The sequence below is a fragment of the Octopus bimaculoides genome, chromosome 5 (assembly GCF_046866305.1).
Source record: "Octopus bimaculoides isolate indiv1 chromosome 5, ASM4686630v1, whole genome shotgun sequence".
Taxonomy (NCBI): Eukaryota; Metazoa; Mollusca; class Cephalopoda; order Octopoda; family Octopodidae; genus Octopus; species Octopus bimaculoides.
The window spans coordinates 7,953,331-7,975,830 of NC_142932.1; the positions used below are offsets into that span (position 1 = coordinate 7,953,331).

At 32.1% G+C, this 22,500-nt stretch overlaps 1 protein-coding gene across 5 annotated transcripts in view; it reads left to right on the forward strand.

Moving 5' to 3' along the window:
- LOC106873828 (uncharacterized) overlaps positions 1–22,500 on the forward strand; it is a 147,744-nt gene that overhangs the window by 106,489 nt on the left and 18,755 nt on the right. For all 5 annotated transcript variants that reach the window (XR_016241842.1, XM_089351979.1, XM_052967965.2 and 2 more), the window contains one exon: positions 14,106–14,239. Coding sequence is in view for 4 of the 5 variants with exons in the window: in XM_089351979.1 (XP_089208105.1) it covers positions 14,106–14,239 (134 nt within the window). In the remaining variant the exon portion in view is untranslated. The remainder of the gene's footprint in view (positions 1–14,105; positions 14,240–22,500) is intronic.

The window sequence follows — 22,500 nt, forward strand, 5'->3', positions numbered from 1 at the left end:
CGGAACAGAATCTAATTCATATACGTCTAATTAATCGAATCGCCGTTAATTACTACTTCTGGTTGATAAATTGTCAGATTATACCCCGACTAATATGTGAAAGCATTGATTGAGTTAGCATACATACATACGTACGTACGTACGTACGTACGTACATACATACATACATATATACATATATACATACATACGTACGTAGGTACGTACATACATACATACATACGTACATACATACATGCATACATACATATATGCATACATACATATATACATACATACATATATACATATAAATGTATGTGAGGTTGTGTACCCCAATGTGCACGATTACGCAATGTGTGTGAGTGTATGTGTTTGTGTGTGTGCTCGTATGTGTATGCATGTTTATATGTGAATGAATATATATGCATAACCCATACTCAAATTTATACACACTCATAACATATATATATATATATATATATATATATATATATACATATATATACGTATAATATAAATATGCATATATACATACGTATATAAATATGCATATATTTATACATACATATATACATATGTATATATATATATATATATATAGATATACATATATATAGATACATATGTATATATACATATATATACATTTGTATACATATACACATGTATATATACATATATAGGTACAAATGTATATAAGTGCACATGTATAAATACATATATACATATATATATACTTACAAATGAATACATATACATACATATATGTATATATATATATATATATATATATATATATATATATATATATATATATATATATATATATACATACATATATATACATATATATGTATATATATATATACATATATATATATATTAATATATATATTCATAAATATATACATATATATACATATCTATGTATATATACATATATATACCCATATAAATAAACATATATATACCTATCTATATATGCATATATATGTATATATATGCACATATATATGCACATATATATACATATATATACATATCTATAAATATAACTATGCATATATATATATATATATATATATATATATATATATAAACGTATACGTATGTATCTATCTATACATACATATATACATATATATATATATATGAATATATATATAACTATATATACATATATACATACATATACATTTATATATATGTACATATATAAATAAGAAGATATTTCTAAACATTTATATATATACAAATATATATATATACAGGTACGTATACATATATATGTATATATATGCATATATATATATATGTATGTATTTATATCCATATATATATGTATATATATATATATATATATATATATATATTTACATATACATACATTTATATATATGCATATATATATATAGATACGTACATAAATATATGCATATATATATACATATGTATATATATATATATATATATATACATATATGTGTATGTATATATGTGTATATATATGTATATATATATACTTATATACGTACCTATATATGCATATATATATACATATATATTAATATACACATATATATGTATATATACATATATATATTTATATACACATATATATACATATATATACACACATATATGTATATATACATATATACGTATATGTATGCATATAAATAAGTATGTATATATACATATATATATATATGCATATATATATACAAATATATATACAAATATATATATACAAATGCGTACTTATATTCACGTATATATATACATATGCATATATATATGTGTGTGCATAGACATATGCATACGTATATATATATATATATATGTATATGTATATATGCATACACATATGCATATGTACATATATCTATTTACATATACGTATGTATATATATATGCATATACGTGTACATATGTATATATATATTTCTATATACATATATATTTATGCATATATATATGCATATATAAATATATATATATATATACATAATAATACATACATATATATATATATATACATATATATATATATATATATATATATATATATATATATATATATATATATATATATATACATATATATATACATATATATATATATATATATATATATATATATATATATATATATATATATATATATATATATATATATATATATATATATATATACTATGATTATAGATACTCGTGTGTCAATATTTCATAAGTTTGGAACTTTCATCTGAAATATTATTCATGACTAATAATTACGCATTGGCAATTTTACTATTTCATATATAAAATTGTAGAATTTATAATTTATATCCATAAATATCAAAGTAATTAATAATAATTAATCAACCTAATTTAAAAAATTATCCTCTTCCCATACATTCATTTCACACCATTTTGCATTCCAGAGCTTTTGTATATTTAATTTAATATATTCACTTAGTTATTAAAAATTTAATAGCTTAACATTCCTAGTTAAACTGGTACTTAGCAATTAGAATAAAAGGGTGCAATGCATTTTATCGGTGCGTGTGCTTGTGAATACACACACACACACACACACACACACACACACACACACACACACACACACACACACACACACACACACACACACATGATAGATATTACACACATCAAGTGTAAATAATGATCTGAGGGCAAAGTAGGATGAAGTGTTGATCAAGAATTCGGAGTTAGAAATTCCTGTCTCACCATGGCCAGTGCAATGGCTAGCTATGCCACGTGCCCTCATCACCCACCACTACATGCACACTTATATATATATATATATATATATATATATATATATATATATATATATATATATATATATATATGTATATGTATGTATGTATGTATGTATGTTTATATATATATATATATATATATATATACATAAACATATATATATATGTATATATACATACATATCTCTATATTTATATATATATATATATATATATATATATATATATATATACGTACATATATATACATACGTACGTACATATATAATATATACATACACACATATATACAAACATGTATATATATGCATATATATATCTACATACATATGTATATATATATATATATATATATATATATATAAACATAAAAATTTATTTATGAGGGTAGAAATTGATATTAATCAATTTGAACCAGTGGTCTAGCATATTAAAAAAATCCGTAGATTAAATTTATACTGAGAACATATATTATTTTCGTGGTTAGATGATTCGGCATCTATTGCTAGCATATAGGAGTCCACTTTTGCTGGTCATTCCTCTTATTTTTGTATATATATATAATCATATATATATATATATATATATATATATATATATATATATATATATATATATATATATATATATATATATATATATATACATATATACGTACACATGTATATATATGCATACATATATATAAACATGCGAATATATGTACATATATGCATATATATACATATACATATTCATACATATATATATATGTATATATATACATACATATACATATATAATATAAATAATATATAACAGCGCGCATTCTCTCCTGATGACCCCATTCACCTGCTGGCTTCCGGCATGCAGAGTTCTCGACTGGTAGCACTTGCATGTGCGAGTTGTTTGCACGACATATATATATATATATATATATATATATATATATATATATATATATATATATATATATATATATATATATATATATATATATATATATATATATGCACGCACACCCATGGCGGTGGGCAACTCTGTATACGATTCTGATGATTACAGTTAAATTACAAATCAGGCTGATGAGGAATAGACAAATGGTAAGAATTTGTTATATCCGAAACTAGTTCCTGTTTAATAATGCTTTTTTAGGTGATTTTAAATGTCTTGCCCGCTCACGTTTTTGGTATGCTGCTATATTTCATGTTGAGAACAATTTAGGTCTTAATAGACACAAGATGTGATCTATTTCTAGCGCATTAATTGTCCACGTTATTGGTCGACGTTATTTTTTTAAAATGTACCTTAATCCCCTGAGATTGCAGATAATATTTCTGAATCTCTTTGATTCTTTAGATGTGCTGGCCTCCTGATAATTAATCGATATTAATTAATATATGACTAATTACCAGATTTTATATATATATATATATATATATATAAATTAAACAATAGGGTAAAAAATTGGATATTAATTAATATCAATTTAATACCAGGTAATAAGCACATTAAAGGAATCAGGGAGATTCTGAAAAATTATCTGAAATATCAAAGGATTATTGTATATGTATATATAAAAATATATATAAAGGAGTCCACTAGGTGGACTGCTAATGTGCTAGAAGAAGATCACATGTCATGTGTCTTCTAAGACCGAATAATTCTCAAAGAGAATTTAGCGAAGCAACAAAAAACGTAAAGCAGGCAAGACCAGTGAAAATTACGCAAAAACAACACAATTATCTGTAAACATATGTTTCGAAATTAATACCTGTTTCTCATCAGTACAGACCGTTGGATAAATATAATTTAGAGAATCGCACACTAAGTTGTACGCCACAAGGAAAGCACGTGTGTACGGTTCTAATAAATTATATTTTATGGTAAGATTCAAAAGTCTTCGTTTTTGCGCGCTAAATCCGGAAATATTTCCGCAGAAAAACGTTCCACATCGAATATACTAACTCTGAGAATTTGGTTATGGTTAATCAAATTAAACAATAGGGTAAAAAGTTGGATATTAATTAATATCAATTTAATACCAGGTAACAAGCACATCAAAATAATCAGGGAGATTCAGAAAAAATATCTGAGATCTCAAAGGATTATTGTATATGTATATATAAAAATATATAAAAGATATATATAAAGGAGGCCACTAGATGGACTGCTAATGTACTAGAAGAAGATCACATGTCATGTGTCTACTAAGACCGAATAATTCTCAAAGGGAATTTAGCGAAGCAACAAAAACGTAAAGCGGGCAAGACCATAGAAAATTTGTATTTTTTTTGTGTAATTTCTCTGAACATTTCAGTAGATAATTCATTTCTCATCGCCTGTCACAATTTGCTTTAAAAAAAGGGCGTTTTTTCATTCCGTTTATAAAGGGAATCACACATGGAAATGCGATCCAAAAAGTTCATCTCACTCAACTCATGCGGTACCCAAACATCGTAGCGATTTGTGTACCCAAGCTTTACCAGGTGCTCATGAACGACGGACTTTGATAGGTTGAGGCTTTCTGCTAATTCTCGAGTTGTGTAATGTGGGTTGTTCTCAATTAATGACTTGATTTGGTCATCATCTGCAGTGGATGGCCTGCCTGATCGCTCTTTATCAATAAGGCTACAATCTCCAGCTCGGAACCTTGCGAACCACTTCCGTACAATTCTTTCGGATAAAGAAACATCAACGTAAACTGCGCATATTTCTTTGGTTGCTTGTGAAGCATTTTCCCTTTACGGAAAAAGAAAAGCATCAAGTGCCGAAAATGAACTTTCTTATCTTCCATTTACAGAATTAACACAGGTTAAAGGAACATAAACCTTCTTCCACGAAAAGATAGCTTAAACTGTGCTCTAAATGGAGGTGTAGTCAAATCCTATTTTATGGACTCAACCATGTTCTAAAATAAGTCGAAAAGTAAGCTACTATAAATCGGACAACCCAATATTTTGTGATATTTTGTGCAGGTAAATGTTTTTAAATAAAGTTTAAGAAAATTTTTGTTATAGGTATGAAAACTATTTTATGAAGGACTAACTCCAACGTCATCTTTTTTCTGTTTTTACTTGGCTATGAATTGTTTTTTATATGCACTTTATTTCTGGAAGTGTCTATGAAAGTAAAATATTTGGAAGAGAGGCCATATAAATGTAAGAAGATATTCTTAAATAAATGTTATGAATATTTTGTAGTTGATTAGAAAATTAAAGTATGTAGGAGTATAATTCTCATGGGGACAAGTGGAATTAACAGTGCTATCTGGAAAATTGCCAATATTGAAAGAATTCAATTTAAAGCTAAAAGCAACCCCTACCTTTCCCTTTTCAGAGCTTTCTCTCCTATTATTTACTTTTTCTTTCCTTTTTCACTCTTTTAAATAACAATATAAAAATAATATATTTAAAACGTTTGTCATTATAATTTCCTAATTCGAAAGACAGATTTACATTAATCGAGGATATTTTCAGTCTCATTACCTTTTTCCCTCTTGTGTGTGTGTGTGTGTGTGTGTGTGTGTGTGTGTGTGTGTGTGTGAGTGTGAGTGTGTGCGCACGCGCGAAACTTTTATGAGGTTTGAAAATATTTTTAATTAACATAATTTTATCTTTACCTATACTTTTATATGTATACATCCAAATATGTCTGTATATGTATGTATAAACAGGTATTCTCGCGTTACGACTATCTCAGATTACGAGATATCGTACTTACATAAATTGTAAATTTCAGAATATGTTCTGTAATTTCTCCCTTACGGAAACTTGCATAAATTTAACAATATATAACTTACACTTCCTTCTTAGCCAAAAAGTTGTCGCTTTTCCGCATTTTAGCCTAATTCCAACTCTTGCAAAGAATTTTGAAAAATATGTATTTATCTATCTGTGTATGTGTGTGTGTGTGTGTGTGTGTACAGACACGTGTATATATATATATATATATATATATATATATATATATATATATATATATAAAAGATAATAAGAGTGAAAAAACTACAGAAGGCTTGTGTTACATGGTTAAAGTATATATTTAAATTATGTCAGAAAAATGTTATAAAATTTTTTTGGTATATAAACATTGTATTTGGAGAAATAACCGGTTTCGTGTTGTCTTTTCAAATTTCTCTACTTCATTGTAACATGTGTTCGCTCCAGTCTGAAAAGAAAAGTTCTAGATAGGGGGAGGTCGAGGGACAACCCCTCGAAAATACCATAATTTTTGGGAAAGAAGTCTGTGAAAAGGAAGAAAGAAACTCTCTCCTACGCTGGGAAAAAAGCAATGATTTCTTCCAAAGATATGAATCAACTTTTAAACAAGAATTCAGCACAGATAATCCTTTCCTAAAGAAAAGAACTATAAATAATAAACAAAAACTGAACAACGCACAAACCACCACCAATTTCAACCACTTAATCAACAACAACCCTCCTCATTACCCTCCATACACCATAAATAGAAATCACTTACAACCACCACTTTTGAACCAACCAAAACTAAACAGGGAAGAAGCTGACAGACAACGCATGTATGAAATAGATTGCAGCAAACCTAAAGATCACCCATACACCAGGAACAGAACACACCAACAACGTCCCAATACCAGGTATAACCACCCCATAACAACCCAAAACAACACTAGGATAAGAAACACACCACATGCTAGTCACTACTTCCCTATGACCCAAAATTACTGGCCCCCACCGAACTCAAGAACAACACAAAATAACACCAGATCAAGAAACATCTTACATACTAGAGTTGCACACATCACTAACCAAAACACCCATAGACACCCACACACATATAACAATCTAAGCCAACAATACTACCATTCCCCCGAACCAATCCCATATAACTTCACAGACAGCTCATGCAAACAAAATTACAAACAAAATTTTTTAGCCCCAGACCAGAGACAGCAGGACACAGGCTGGAATCTAGTAATCAGGAAAAACCGAAGATAATCAATCTCTCAACCAAACCTCTTTCAAGCATAAAAATAGACATCCTCTCAAAAGGGCTAAAATTCACCCCCAACTCCACGCAGAGCCAACCAAAATGAAGTGAAGGACAGTATAACAGAATTCTGTAGAAAATTAAGACTCACAGAAGCATTAACCAATCACAACACTGAAGATGACTCACTAGTCAAAAACAAAAGTAAGCACATCCCACACAAAGGTAGAAATAAAAATCTAGATGAATTCTGCAACCACATCGTGAACTTCCCTTACCACACCATGCATAAACAGACAGTTAACTCAAACTTTAACACTACACAATGGAAGGAACTAATAGAACTCCAAAATAATGAAGATATTACGATTAAGGAAGCAGATAAAGGAAGTGCAGTTGTAATAATGGACACATTATACTATAGAAACCTTGTAATCTCCATGCTGGATGACAATCAACACTATGAAAAAGTCACAAACTACACCCTACAAAAAATAATGAAAACCCTGTCCTCACTAATTAAAACACATGGAAATGAACTGACAACCAAGGAGATTGATTTTCTAACAAACTTCAAATGCAAACCCAGCCTTTTCTATGGTCTGCCAAAAATACACAAAAGCCAGATCATAAATGAAACCATCAAAAAATCACCAAAGACATACATACATACACCAAACCCGGGGGACCTAAACCTGCGACCCACCATAGCTGGCCCAGCCTGTGAAACACACAGACTAAGTCTATTTATGGATATCCTCCTAAAACCCTTCCTTAAACACATCAATAGCTATATCAGAGATGACTTGGATATGTTAAATCACCTCCCAAAGAAAGTCAAGGAAGAAACAATCATGGTCTCATTTGACGTGATTAATTTATACACCAGTATACCTCATAATTATGGACTAGAGGCAATTCAGTTCTGGCTGGATCAATTCCCGAAAGAAATCCCAAACAGGATCAGTAAAGAATTCATTACTAAATCCGTTGAATTCATCTTACGAAACAACCACTTCATGTTTGACAATACTTTCTACCGACAAAAATCCGGAATTGCTATGGGCACTAGGGCAGCTCCAGTCATTGCGAACCTAACAATGGGTTACTTGGAAATAATAATATACCAGGAATCTTTATCCACCTTTGGAAACACCCTTTCCCAATACATAAAAGAAAATTGGAAAAGGTTCCTGGATGACTGTTTCATACTCTGGAATGAAAACACAGATGAACTCTTGAAATTCAAAAGTCTATTGAACAGTGTCAACCCAAACATACAGTTCACAATGGAGTACAACCAAAAGGAGCTCCCATTCTTGGATATACTAATTAAAAAAGTAAACCTAAAAATAGAAACGGACATATTTTACAAAACTACAGACGCCAAACAGTATCTACTATTTGATTCATGCCACCCAAGACACACCAAGACAAACATCCCCTTCAACCTTGCAAGAAGGATATGCACAATAGTGTCAGAACAAAATACTAGAGATTATACACTACAAGAACTCAAAAACACACTAATTAACAGACACTACCCAGTTCAACTCATAGAGGATGGAATCAGACGTGCATCACAAATTAACATAGAAAGCTTAAGAATAGTTAAAGACAGCAACACACCTTCCCCGAAAATACTGCCGTACATATCCTCATACAACCCCAGAAACAAAGAAGCCTTCACCATCATCACCCAAAACATACCAATGCTACATAAGGACCCCAAATTAAAGGAAATTTTACACACACACAAAATCACTAAAAGCTACAAACAACCAAAATCACTGAAAAAGATCCTCACAAAGGCAAAATTATTTTCCAAAATAACAGATGCAAAAGTAAAAAAATGTGGTCGTCCAAATTGCGCAACATGCCCAAACATTCTAGAAGGTTCAGAATTCCTCTTCAAAGAGGGACAAAAATTCAAAGTTAAATCTGACTTTACTTGTGCCTCAGAAAACCTTATTTATGTAATAAGATGCACGGGCTGCCACGAAAACTACATAGGGTCCACAGGATTATCGCTCAGACGCAGATACACTCTGCATCGACAGCAGATTGCATGCCCAGAATACCGAATGATACCTCTTAGTGAGCATATTGAGAAATGCGCAAAACAAATGCTACCACAATTTATAATCTTTCCTTTCTATCAATGTGCCATTAGAACACCAACACAAATTAGATTAAATAAGGAAACCTTTTTCATTCAAAAATACAAACCCAAACTTAACCATTGCTAACACATTTAAATAAGGAAATTCATCACCCCACTGAGAGGGAAAAAAATATAGAACAAAACCATGGTAAATTAATCAAATTCTACCAGCTCCTAGATTTCGATTATCTCCCTTATACCGGAAGAAATCCCTAATTACCTCCCCCTATCTAGAACTTTTCTTTTCAGACTAGAGCGAACACATGTTACAATGAAGTAGAGAAATTTGAAAAGACAACACGAAACCGGTTATTTCTCCAAATACAATGTTTATATACCAAAAAAAATTTATAACATTTTTCTGACATAATTTAAATATATACTTTAACCATGTAACACAAGCCATCTGTAGTTTTTTCACTCTTATTATCTTTTATACATCCAACCACGTGCTTTCACATACCAACTTTCTCACCTATATATATATATATATATATATATATATATATATACATGCGCGCGCAGAAACACACATACAACATACATACATACATACATACATACATACCATACACACACACACACACACACACACACACACACACACACACACACACACACACGAACACCTCGGGTTCCGGGAGTATGTCTGAAAAAACTTATCGTAACGCGAAATCCCAAACTTATCTTTCTCTTTGATTTTTATGTTTTAAATAGAGAATGCGTTCCGACGGATTTCTTTCTTTCCTTTCTTTTTTTATCGCAAAAAGGAAGCAACAACAAAATCAGCCAATTGGACCACTTTTGTACATAAAAATTACAATTATGAACTATACACAGTAAAATATTTATATGTAAAGGTAAAGTAAAATTACTTTCTCGAGTAGTGCAGACTCATAAGGGCCGGTTTTCCGGTTTCATGGCGTATAAACTCGCCACTTGAACGGGACGCCGGTCTGTCGTAGGATTACTCATTTTTGCCAGCTGAGTGGAATAAAAGCATTTGAAGAGAAATATGTTAAAAAATAAGGATTGTAATATCGTAGTGCTAGAAGGCTCTTATCACAAAAGATGTGTGAAGGTGAATTAATGTGGGTATTAGAGCTACTAACTTCCGTCTTATAGTTCATCATCAATATCTATTTGAAAGGCGAAGTACTTATCGAAAACTGTTTGATCTTTATACCATATCTTCTTTTTGTACAGCTCACTGTAGAAATTGAACTCATTGTAAGCTCCCTTTGTGAGGTCTATGTTATGTTAACAATTAAGACTGTTATTAGCAAAAAATTTAAGACCTTCTATAAATGCCAACCCTCTAGCAATATTCTTTGCAGTCAATTTAAATGGAGTTGGTGAAATTTCCGTATTCTCATCTACATGCTCAGCTTGCTTTATCCTTTTTGTGTTTACATTTAAAGCCGAATTCCACAGCTACTATTATTACATTGAAGTTCGCTGCTGTTACTATTGTTACAGTGTTTGTTTGGTAGATGTTAGTAATTTACCCTTTTAACATTGGTACTATTACTACGAGTTTCCTTTCTGTTCAACTCAATCAGTAATCAGATTTGACAAATTGTACACATTCACAAACGGTTGTTTTTTCCTATTTTTAATTATTAGAGTGAGATTGGGAGAAATTTACATCATTATTGTTGAGACTACAACTGTTAGATATTTCCTTTCGAATGATATTATTTTTAGTCCTAATTTAAGTTTAGAGATATTATCAGATGTGTGAGGCGTTCTGGAGTATAAGAGTAAAGTTGAGATTCTAATGGCCAGAATGGTGGTTTTTCAAATCATTTCATGTGATGTTTTAGCTCTGTTAGTTTTTTTCAAGAGAAGCATGGAGTATTATACCATGTGCTGTTTAGTTTTCTACTATTTCTTCCATTAATTTCAATTTTGCGGATGAGATGTAAAATATCCGTTTTCGGATTAGAAACTATACTAAGGTCGGAGGCATTATCAGAATGACATTGAGAAATATCTCTGCGAGAAGATCCTTTAAATCCGAAGCTGTTAGTTATTATTGTCATCATGATTAGTATTATTATTTGAATTGTAATTACTGCTTCGTGTACTATTGCTAGTACCACTATTAATTATATCTCTAGCATTGCTAGTAATTTTATGTGCAACATTTAATTGGGGCTTACGCTAATACTTTCAATTATCTTTCTATTGCTAATAGTTATAGGTCCATGTTTAATTCTGGTTTTGTCATTACCATCTTTCATTACACTATCATCATGCTTTGAGTTAGCGTTTCTAAGGAATTCAATAAAATTATGTCCATTTATCTTTGCTTGTCTTCTTATACTTCTTTGAGGTATGGTTATTTGGAGAATTAGTTCTAGGTTTAACATTATTTAAATTTTCCATGTTATAATCTGTCTTTGAGTGTTTACTAGTTGAAGATAAAGTGTTATTAGTATTTAGTTTCCTAGATTTGTTTATCCTAAGATTTAGGTTAAAATAATTGATGTCAGATATACACGTAGACTATTTTTCTTTGGATCAACTGCACATCTGTTTTTAGTGGCACATTATGATAGTTGATATTATTTTGGAATATTTCGCCATTTGCTGACAGTTTAAAGATTTTAATGAAAATATTTCTAATTAGATTATTGATAATAGATTTAGGGAGACTAGATGATTTGTAAATGCAGTGTAGGTTTTTTTAATTTGTACTATGGGTAATATGAGCTCATATTAATGACGAGAATTACATCTAGAACAGTTACACTTTTACTGATCATTTCCAAAGAATTAAATTAAAATTTTTGAAAACTTTTTAAAGACCCTTGCAAAACCGTGCCAAGACTTAAGAGTTAGAGTTAGTTACATCATAAAGAACGCTATCTTGGTGCAATCCTCCACCATCTTCGGAATGTATCCTTTAATTGGTGTCATAGAAATAACCCAACGAATTCTCTGGCTTGGTTGGAATCGGAATATTACTCCAATGTACCAAATTCATCATCATTTTCGAGATTGGGAACAGAATTTAACTCTTCTTATCTGCAAGCTACATATTAATACTACAGTACGTTCCGACCTACAATTTCTGCCGTGCTAGAGGAAGTAACTCAAATAGAGTAAAGAAAGATACTGTTGATAGTTACGGTACTGGTGGCGACGGATGCACTAGTGGTGAGGTTGTTAATAAGGGTTAATTTAATAAGACAGACAGAAGAAAAGTTAGTATTCACATAAGGGAGATAGAGAAAACATAAAAGAAAAAGAGAGAAAGTATCCCATAGAAAAGGGTAAAGAAATGATAATGGCAAACGGTGGTGGTGGCAGTGGTGATGATGTTTATCTGTTGTTTGTGTCAGCCACTCTTTTTGGTAGTCGTGGTAGTGGAGTCGACGATATTGCTCCGAGATTGCGTGTCATTTATTCTACAAGGCAACGGTTTGAATAAACTGATTGAATAAACTAGTCGGCATTTGAAGATCGCTTTATAGAATCATTCCAACTTGTCCTTCGTCACTTTAAAATCCCTTAGCCACACCTGCCTATATTCCCCTCTATCATGTTGTTTTGCGCCAAAAAGCTCCTGTTTTTCGTTTGCATCGTAAACAACAACAAATTTCTTGGCCAAACACAGCCTGTCTACTGGAGATTTAACAATCAAGTTGCCTTTCTCAAATAACACATCTCCCCGTAACGCACACATACACACTGAGAAATACCATTCTGTGTACGTTAGCACCACCCCATCTCCAAAACACATACTGCTCATCTACCAAATCCACTCATATATTCATGTGAGTGTGCGTATGTACTAAAGCAGCGTGTATATGGTAAATGCAACATACAGAATCCATAATATCTACTTCTATTTTTCAAGCATAATTCCGTTTTTCTGTAAATAACATCGCTTTTCAGGTAATTTTTTTCCTCTTACCTTTTTCTTCAATGTTCTTCACAGCAGACCACTGTCTGAAATGTTGAAGCTTTATTTCTTTCTCACGGTGTAATTCTATACGTTATGCACTTGTTTATTGGGGGGGGGGTTGGGGGGGTGTATTGTTGGGTCTGTCGCGAGACATTTCTGGATATCCCATCATATGCTGATCCAGAACAATCAGATTTTCACAAGGTTCATACAAAAATATTATAATTCTCATGGATTTAGTGCGAATTAAAGATTTGTCATTGAATACAATAAAACTAAATTGCTACTAAATTGCTACTAAATTGCTTCCGTTTTCTATTAATAGAACCAATATTAACGAAACCTCAGGTGTAATGAAAGATCATAAGAAAACTGAGGCAGCAGAAGATAAGCGTAATTACACTCGTCCAAAGTCCTTTATATACGATTTGTGTATTCTTGGTCCTATTGATGTCATAGGTGAGTTGTCCTTTTAAATTGTGCTTGTAGGGAGAGTTATATATACACATGTAGTTACCATAATATTTTTGTTCATGTGCATGCGTAAGCTTATGTTGAATTAGTAACTCTACAAATGAGACGTTGATGAAGTCGTCTTACGCCAGGACAAGATTCAACGGAGTAAGATCTTTCATCAGCACGACCGTAGCTTAATTTATTTTATTTAAGCTATTAATCTTCCTTAGATAATCATGAATCTGAGACAATCTCATATTTATTTGCTTGTGACTAAATTAGAAATCGATGGGGATTAGTATTAAAATTATTTGTTCAAAATATTTAACATAAAATTATGCTGTAACAGAGCGCTTATGATTTGTTTGACATATGTTTGAATACTGGAAGTGACAAGTTTGTCGTGGTGTGGAAGCGTTCATCTTGAATATTAAATTACTCATTGGAATATACCACCCGGGATCAAAACTTTGAATACACTGATAAATGTAAGGTTTTATATTGTAACTGATGATGTAAATGAAAACAAATAATGTTTTTTTTAAAACTAAAACAGATAGATAACCCGTTAGCACTTTACAAGGTACACATATCAATGTTATATCACTAAATATTTAACATGGTTACCTTTATACAGCAGAATTCGGTCAGGCATACTTTTGACCAAATTGTTGCTGTAATTTCCGAAATTGTAATCCGAAATTGATCAAGTATAATAAGCAGTAGTTTTCTTTTCTATATAATAGCATGTATTTACGATAGTGTTTAGATTAAATAACCCTGTGTACTTACTCAATACAGTAATATCATTAGCTCTAGACCATACTTTCATGCATTTTGCAGAGTAACAATGTATACCGTCCTGGTGGAATGTAATGCAATTATGGATGGTCATATAAGTAGAAACATTTTTCTTCAGAGTACCTAGATAATATTTTGAGTTACTGGAGACATTATCCAAAAACAAACTCTTCTATTTGCAGAAATGCCCCACCCCATTTTCTAATAGTTAGGCATCACTTGATTCCTGAAAATGTGTACATGGGATGCAGCATGAGACAAAATTACTTACTGGCGGTTTCGTCACTAAACATTGCTCTGAGCCAATCCCTCTTAGTTCAATTTTTACGATCTAAGATAAATTGCAGTTGATCCTGGATGTCATTCAATGATAACCTGCTATATTTTTACGTTGGACGTTTTTCTGCTACAAAACTAAGTCTTTTTACAAATGATGTCTTATTGTCTAAATATTGCATTTTGTTGAAGCCGGCAGAAGTATTATAGATGTAAAAAGAGATACAACACAAGACAATAAATCATATGATCGAATTCGAAGACTTGTGGCTCAAGACCTTTCTAATTTGCTAAATAATTTGTAGCCACCTATCAGACAAAATAGAGACCAAACTATCAGGATACACCAAGAAATATATTCAGCTGGATTGATATCTTCCTAACACGAATTCATTGTTATGTAAAGCAAAATTACAGCCCCTTTACTCAGATGACAATTCTATAGATTTATAAAATATAGTAGTACCCTGTAGTATTTCATATGTCAACCAGATATGATTCGTATTTCATACTGCATAAATTAAATTATTTACAAATATCAAGTAGTTATATAGTTTTTATTTTATATAAGGCACATCTAGTAAAATACTTTTATTCAGGCTTTTGACCAGGACAGATACAGTTTATACAATGATAACAATCAGTACATGACATTAGTGACGACAACAATAAGATTCTTTAATACATAGGTGTTTGAGTGTTGTTTCGTCTAGAATACCTTTCTTACATATATATTCATAGTTTTCCGGTTTGAAATAACCTAACATTTATCTTTATACTGATTATTCATTAAATAATAAATAACTTTATTATCCAGATGTTTCAATTTATATTCAGTCATTCAAAGCACATTTTTAGAGAGATTTTTATTTGTGTTCATTGTATTAATACACGATGTGTTATGACATTTGCAGCTGTTATACAGTCTTGAAAATTTGTATACAACATTGTTTTTGTTTTAGTATTAAAATTATTTTTCTTAAAATTTGCAATATCTTTAGTAGTCGCTTGTCTAAACTAAAAGAAACTTACACTTCATGATCACCTACAGCCATAAACTTAATACGAAGTATACTAATAATGACAATGATAATAATAATAATATATTTTTTTCTTTATTGGCCACAGGGGCCCAAAGATACTGTGCAAAGTGTGTGGTATTAAAAGTGTTACAAACAAAAAGGGGGAAGTACGAATATAATAAATGGAATATTTAGGAAAAATCATAATATAATTTATTAAAACAGGTTAAAAATTTAATACACAATACATAAAGAGAATAGACGAAGCTACCCAGGGAATATTAACACACCCGACGACTGTCAATGCTTATCTTTCCGACCACTTCCTACGGCCTGGTACATTCATTATTGACCGTTTTGGCCAAAATGCAAAAATCCCATGACTCCTTTATTGGTAGATTATTGGTGTGTTTTCCATCATTTCTATCATAACATATAAAGGTTATTCTTTCCGTCAATCAGCATTGTAATTTCTTCTTGCTCGGCTTCGTAACTCTCAGCAAACTTCATCCCAATTTTGTTACTGATTCGGATAACAGTAAAGCTAGTGTGCCCCGAGGGGACAGGCATGTTCTACATTCTGCTTACTTTTAGTCCGAGATCATTCATAATTTTATTTTGCCTTTTTTCTGTTCTTTCTATTTCAAGCGGTGGCTCCCTGAGATCCTCGGGGACCCCCATCGGTCATGAAGGACCATAGGATTGCATCTAGAAAGTTGCTCTCCGAGGCACAAGTCCGGACAAGGTTGTTTATGGAAGATTAGCAGTCGCCCATGCATACCAGTCTCCCCTCTCCACGCCACCGATGTTATCCAAGGGAAAGGCAATGGCCGATACAGCTTGGCACCAGTGACGTCGCAACTCATTTCTACAGCTGAGTGAACTGGAGCAACGTGAAATAAAGTGTCTTCTTCAAGAACACAACACGTAGCCCGGTCCGGGAACCGAACTCACAACCTCACGATCGTAAGCTCGATGTTCTAACCACTGAGCCATGCGCTCTGAGATCCTAGTAGTAAACATTAAACAGTTCCTAGATTAACGAACAGTTTTATAGCTGCGATAACTTCTATGTTCTACATAATCGAAACGAATCACTTTATCTGCTATTTTATCATTTCTTTCTTTCATGCAGTCAATGTAAGAAGTCTATAAATTGGTAATTTGCTAATCGAAATACTGTGACTGGCTCCTCTTCCTACGTTTGAGTCTGTTATTATTTTATGTCTTTTTTTCCTTGTGAAACCTTTTTTTTTTTATTTCTTCACCGTCTTCTGGAGTTTTTTTTTCCTTTATGTTTTCTGTCCTTCCAATTGACGTCAGACGATGGCGGTTTGACACTATTGGTATTATCCAAGCTGGTTCAAATATATCCCTTTTTTTTTCTTTTCATTTTTATTACTGGGACAGAAGACAAAAGAGGTTGTTATTTTTGTCTTTTACAACAATATCCGGCTTATTAGCTTTGATGATTCTGTCTGTAAGTACAAGAAGGCCCCAAAGAGTCGTTACAATTTTCCCCTCAGCTACAGCCTCACGGTGTTGCTTATACCACTTATCAACAGTTTTGATTTTTATAACGCCAACATATTAACCAGTGCAGATACTGGTCAACTGTTATGTTTTGATTGATACTCTACTGGTGCCAAAACTTTAAATCCAGAGATTATGTCGTTCACTGTAGCCCATCTTTTATACCAAGACAAAACATGTACATGCTAACACTACCAGTCAGTTAGGATAAAAAGCCATGAGAGTCAGTGCTTAATAATTTTATTTTTATTACTATTGAGTGAGAGAGCAGCACGTGCCAACAAAGTGACACTGGAGTACAGTTATACGAAGCCCATTATACCCATCATGACTACCCTTCTGATAAGGGTGCACCAGGGACACGCATCACAACTACATGTGCGCCACATGGTGATCTTATATCAAGATAAACAGCACATGACCTCGCAGGTGAGGCCCAGTTAGAATTTTCTTCAAGTTGAATAGCCATTCCGCTGAAAAGGTCTCCGAATAAGGTTCCTGAAGCCAAGAGAGCCAATGCCTGGTATTGCTTCAGAGCATTTATTACTATTATTATCATTACTATTATTATTATCATCGTTATTATTATTATTATTATTATTATTATTATTATTATTATTATTATTATTATTATTATTATTATTATTATTATCAACATCGTTATTATTATTATTATCATTATTATTATTATTACAAACACCAGGACTTACGAGTATATATAACAAGCCCCAGGACTTACGAATAAATATAACATACAAAAAATAGCACTACTAGGCACCGCACAAGCCCTACGTAAAGCACTTCAATACAGTGAAAATAACAGTACCAAAACAAACCACAGCACATACTCAAGTCACATAGGGCTGCGCTCGGCAGTGCTGCGAAAACACGTGATAAAAATAAGACGACCGAATAACAACAACAGCAACAGCAAAAACAATAATAATAGTCCTTGTTGTGACTTGATACACAGTACAAACCTCCGTAGACACAATATCTTCAATCAACAATATCACGATATTGGATACGGTGCAACGTCTTAAGTAATAATAATAATAATAATAATAATAATAATAATAATCCTTTCTAATATAGGCACTAGGCCCGACATTTTCGGGGTGGATGTAAGTCGATTTGATCGATCCCAGTGCATAACTGGTACTTATTCAATTGACCCCCGAAAGGATGAAAGGAAAGTCGACCTCGGCGGAATTTGAACTCAAAACGTAGTGGCAGACGAAATGCCGCTAAGAATTTTGCCCAACGTGCTAACGATTCTGCTAGCTCACCGCGTTAATAACAACAACAACAACAATAATAATAATAATGATAATAATGAGAAATGTAGAAAAAGTAGCAATGTACCAGGACCTAGCTATTGAATTACAGAGACTATGGATAATGCAGGTAAAATGTATTCGAGTAGTTATAGGGGCGTTGAGAATTATCCCTAAAGATCTGAACAGATGGATAGAGGAAATAGGCATAAAAGCCAGTTTAGTACAGCTGCAGAAAACAGTGATATTAGGTACAGCTGGTATACTTAGGAGGGTTCTTGACATCTAAGGTCACTTGCTGTAATCTGACAGGAGGGTTCTTGGCATCTAAGGCAACTTGTTGTAGACCAATATTAGGAATCTTTTCTTATCCAACAATCTGTTGCGTGAACAACAACAACAACAGCAACAACAACAACAATAATAATAATAATGATGATAATAATAATAATAATAATAATAATAATAATAATAATAATAATAACAATTCAATGAGATACTAGCAGAACCAGAGACTACCGTACTACTCAGTAGTACGTTATGGCTTAGAAAAGGGAAAGCCATCCTAATTCTCAAATCCACAAAACTACAGACCCATAACACATCTACTATTTACTGAGTCGTAACTGCCAAACGTCTCAAAGAAAACAACTTGTTTCCAGAAGAGCAAAAGGGAAGCTGCAAAGGCTCATATGGCTGTAAAGATCAGTTATTGATCAATGAAGCCACAGCTAAAGACAGCCGAATGAAAAAGAAGGATCCCTACACATGGATCCGGAAGACACTAGCCATCAACAGGGTAACACCAATAACAATGAAATATATAAAATATTCCATGAATAAATTGCAAACTGTGCTGCAGCTCCAGACAAAAGACGAACTCATAAAAACCATTCCCATTAGAAGAGGAATATTCCAAGGAGACTCGCTCTCTTCACTCCATTTCTGCTTGGTACTGACGCCTTAAAATGACATGCTAAAGAGAATTGATGAGGATAAAACAATCAACCATCTACTGCCACGGTAAAACAATCAGCCATCTCTTTTATGTGAGTGATCTAAAACTACAGGATGCAAATGATAAACAACTGGAAACATTACTACAGACAGTGCATAGATTTACCAAAGAAATAGATATGAAATTCGGTTTAGAAAAATATGCCAAAGCAACCTTGAGAAGAGGAAAACTAGTAGCTCGGTAGTGTGCTGAAAGAACGTGATAAAAATGAGCCTACAGAATAATAATAATAATAATAATAATGATGATGATGATGAGGAGGAGGAGGAGGAGGAGGAGGAGGAGGAGGAGGAGGAGGAGGAGGAGAAGAAGAAGAAGAAGAAGAAGAAGAAGAAGAAGAAGAAGAAGAAGAAGAAGAAGAAGAAGAAGAAGATCCCGAAATCAGTGACAGACAAATGGTATTTATATATGTTGCTTTTGTTTAAATTCATGCAAAACTAGGCAACAATCAATATAAAATTGTTTTATATTTACTGTTGCAAAAATAATTCACAATGTAACAATAGGCTGGATATGCAATAAATTCCTAATCATTCATTTCAAATATATGTACGGCGCGTATGATTTTTTAAATATTTTTTTTTTTTTAAAAGAGTATAAAGATGATACAGTATAACATACAACTAACACACACAAACACAACACACACATATAAATGAACATATGCATATTACCTTATTACACGCGTGTGTGTGTGTGTGTGTGTATGTGTGTACGTGCGTGTGTGTGTGTCTTTGCGTGTGTTTGTGCGTGCGTGTGTGAGTATGCGTCCATATGTGTGTGCGTGCCTGTGTGTGTAATGTTTGCATATTTTTATACATTATCAGAAATGTGTGCGTACAGACGCGTACATGTGTCTGTTATAGTGTGATTATTTGAACTAGTTTTCCTTGCTTCTGAATTAGATATTTCTGTAATCCTATGGGGGTTATTTTATAATAGCTTTGTAGTTGTATAAGAACTCTGCCACCTTCAGTTCATTGTATATATAACCTTTATATGTCAGATTTTGGGTGTGAGGTAAGTAGCTTGCTTACCAACTAAATGGTTCCAGATTGAGTTCCACTGCGGGGCACCTTAGCCAAGTGTCTTCTACTATGGCCTTGGGTCGACCAAAACCATGTGAGTGGATTTGATAGACGGAAACTGTGCTCTCTCAACTCGATACCGACATGTGGTCGAAGCTTCCTTGGTATTCTAGCGGCATGCCTGTTCACCCAGGAACGAAACGGCTCTACACCAACCTAGAATAAATTATTGATCTGTTGTTACCGTTATCCCACGTGTTGTTGTATTTCTGAATTTTAATGATTAATATAAGAACTGGGGAGAGATGGCCGAGCCGTCATATCTCATCCAATTCTTATAAGAGCATTCTTTGTCAAATTTATCAAAATTACTTTTGGATTGTTTAACAACTTTTTCGCTTACTCTATAACTAGGGTGCACAATGTTTTCGAAATCTCTATGCCTAGTAGCAAAAGCATATTCATGTTTCTTAAGTGTTTCAATTTTAATCTTTCTAATTCTTTGCTTAAAATTCATAACAACCAAAATGTTTGGCCGTATAATGCTTTTTAACGTGAATTTTCTTAAATGCTAAGGGGAATTCGGAACCTATTAAACGCATTTGTCTCTTTTTTTACTTCAGCAAAGAAGTAATCACACACCGACTTATACTGGAATTTTCTTCTTTCTTCGGAAAGTTTTCTCTTTTTTCTTGATGAAGTTATTTAGAGAGGAGTTTATTTATAATTAAAATGAAAAATTTACAGAACTTAACGAACTTTGTAAAAATACTCTCAATTTACCCAAAGGCTATCATTCTTAAATTACAAATTATTGAATATCAATGCAGCGTAAAGATTTGCTTGAATCGAAAAATTCAGTTAGTTGAAATGGTTATATGCATATTTGTATTTTTCATTGGTTGATAATTCGGAGAATCAACTATCTCCATTTAAAAGAAGGTGTTAGTGAACGAAACAAAGAACATTATTCAAAATTAACAGAATTGGACCTAAAGATTGTGCTACAGAATTTTAATAAAATTTGTTTAACATGTACCACTCTAAATGTCATAAACGGGTTACATTTGATCCGACTGTTACAGGTTGCCTAAGTCTGCTCTTACAAAGGCATTAGCCAAATCTTCTGCTCGTCTTGAAATCATCACCGAAAGTGATGATGAAATGTCACGTTGGTCGATCTAGTCCAGGATACAGTGTCTGAAAATGAGGAGAAAGTTATGGCTTGTAATTCAAAGAAACAGCTTTGTTATATGCTGTATAATGCTTATTCTAACTGCGAATTACGTTATGCGTACATGTGTCTCTG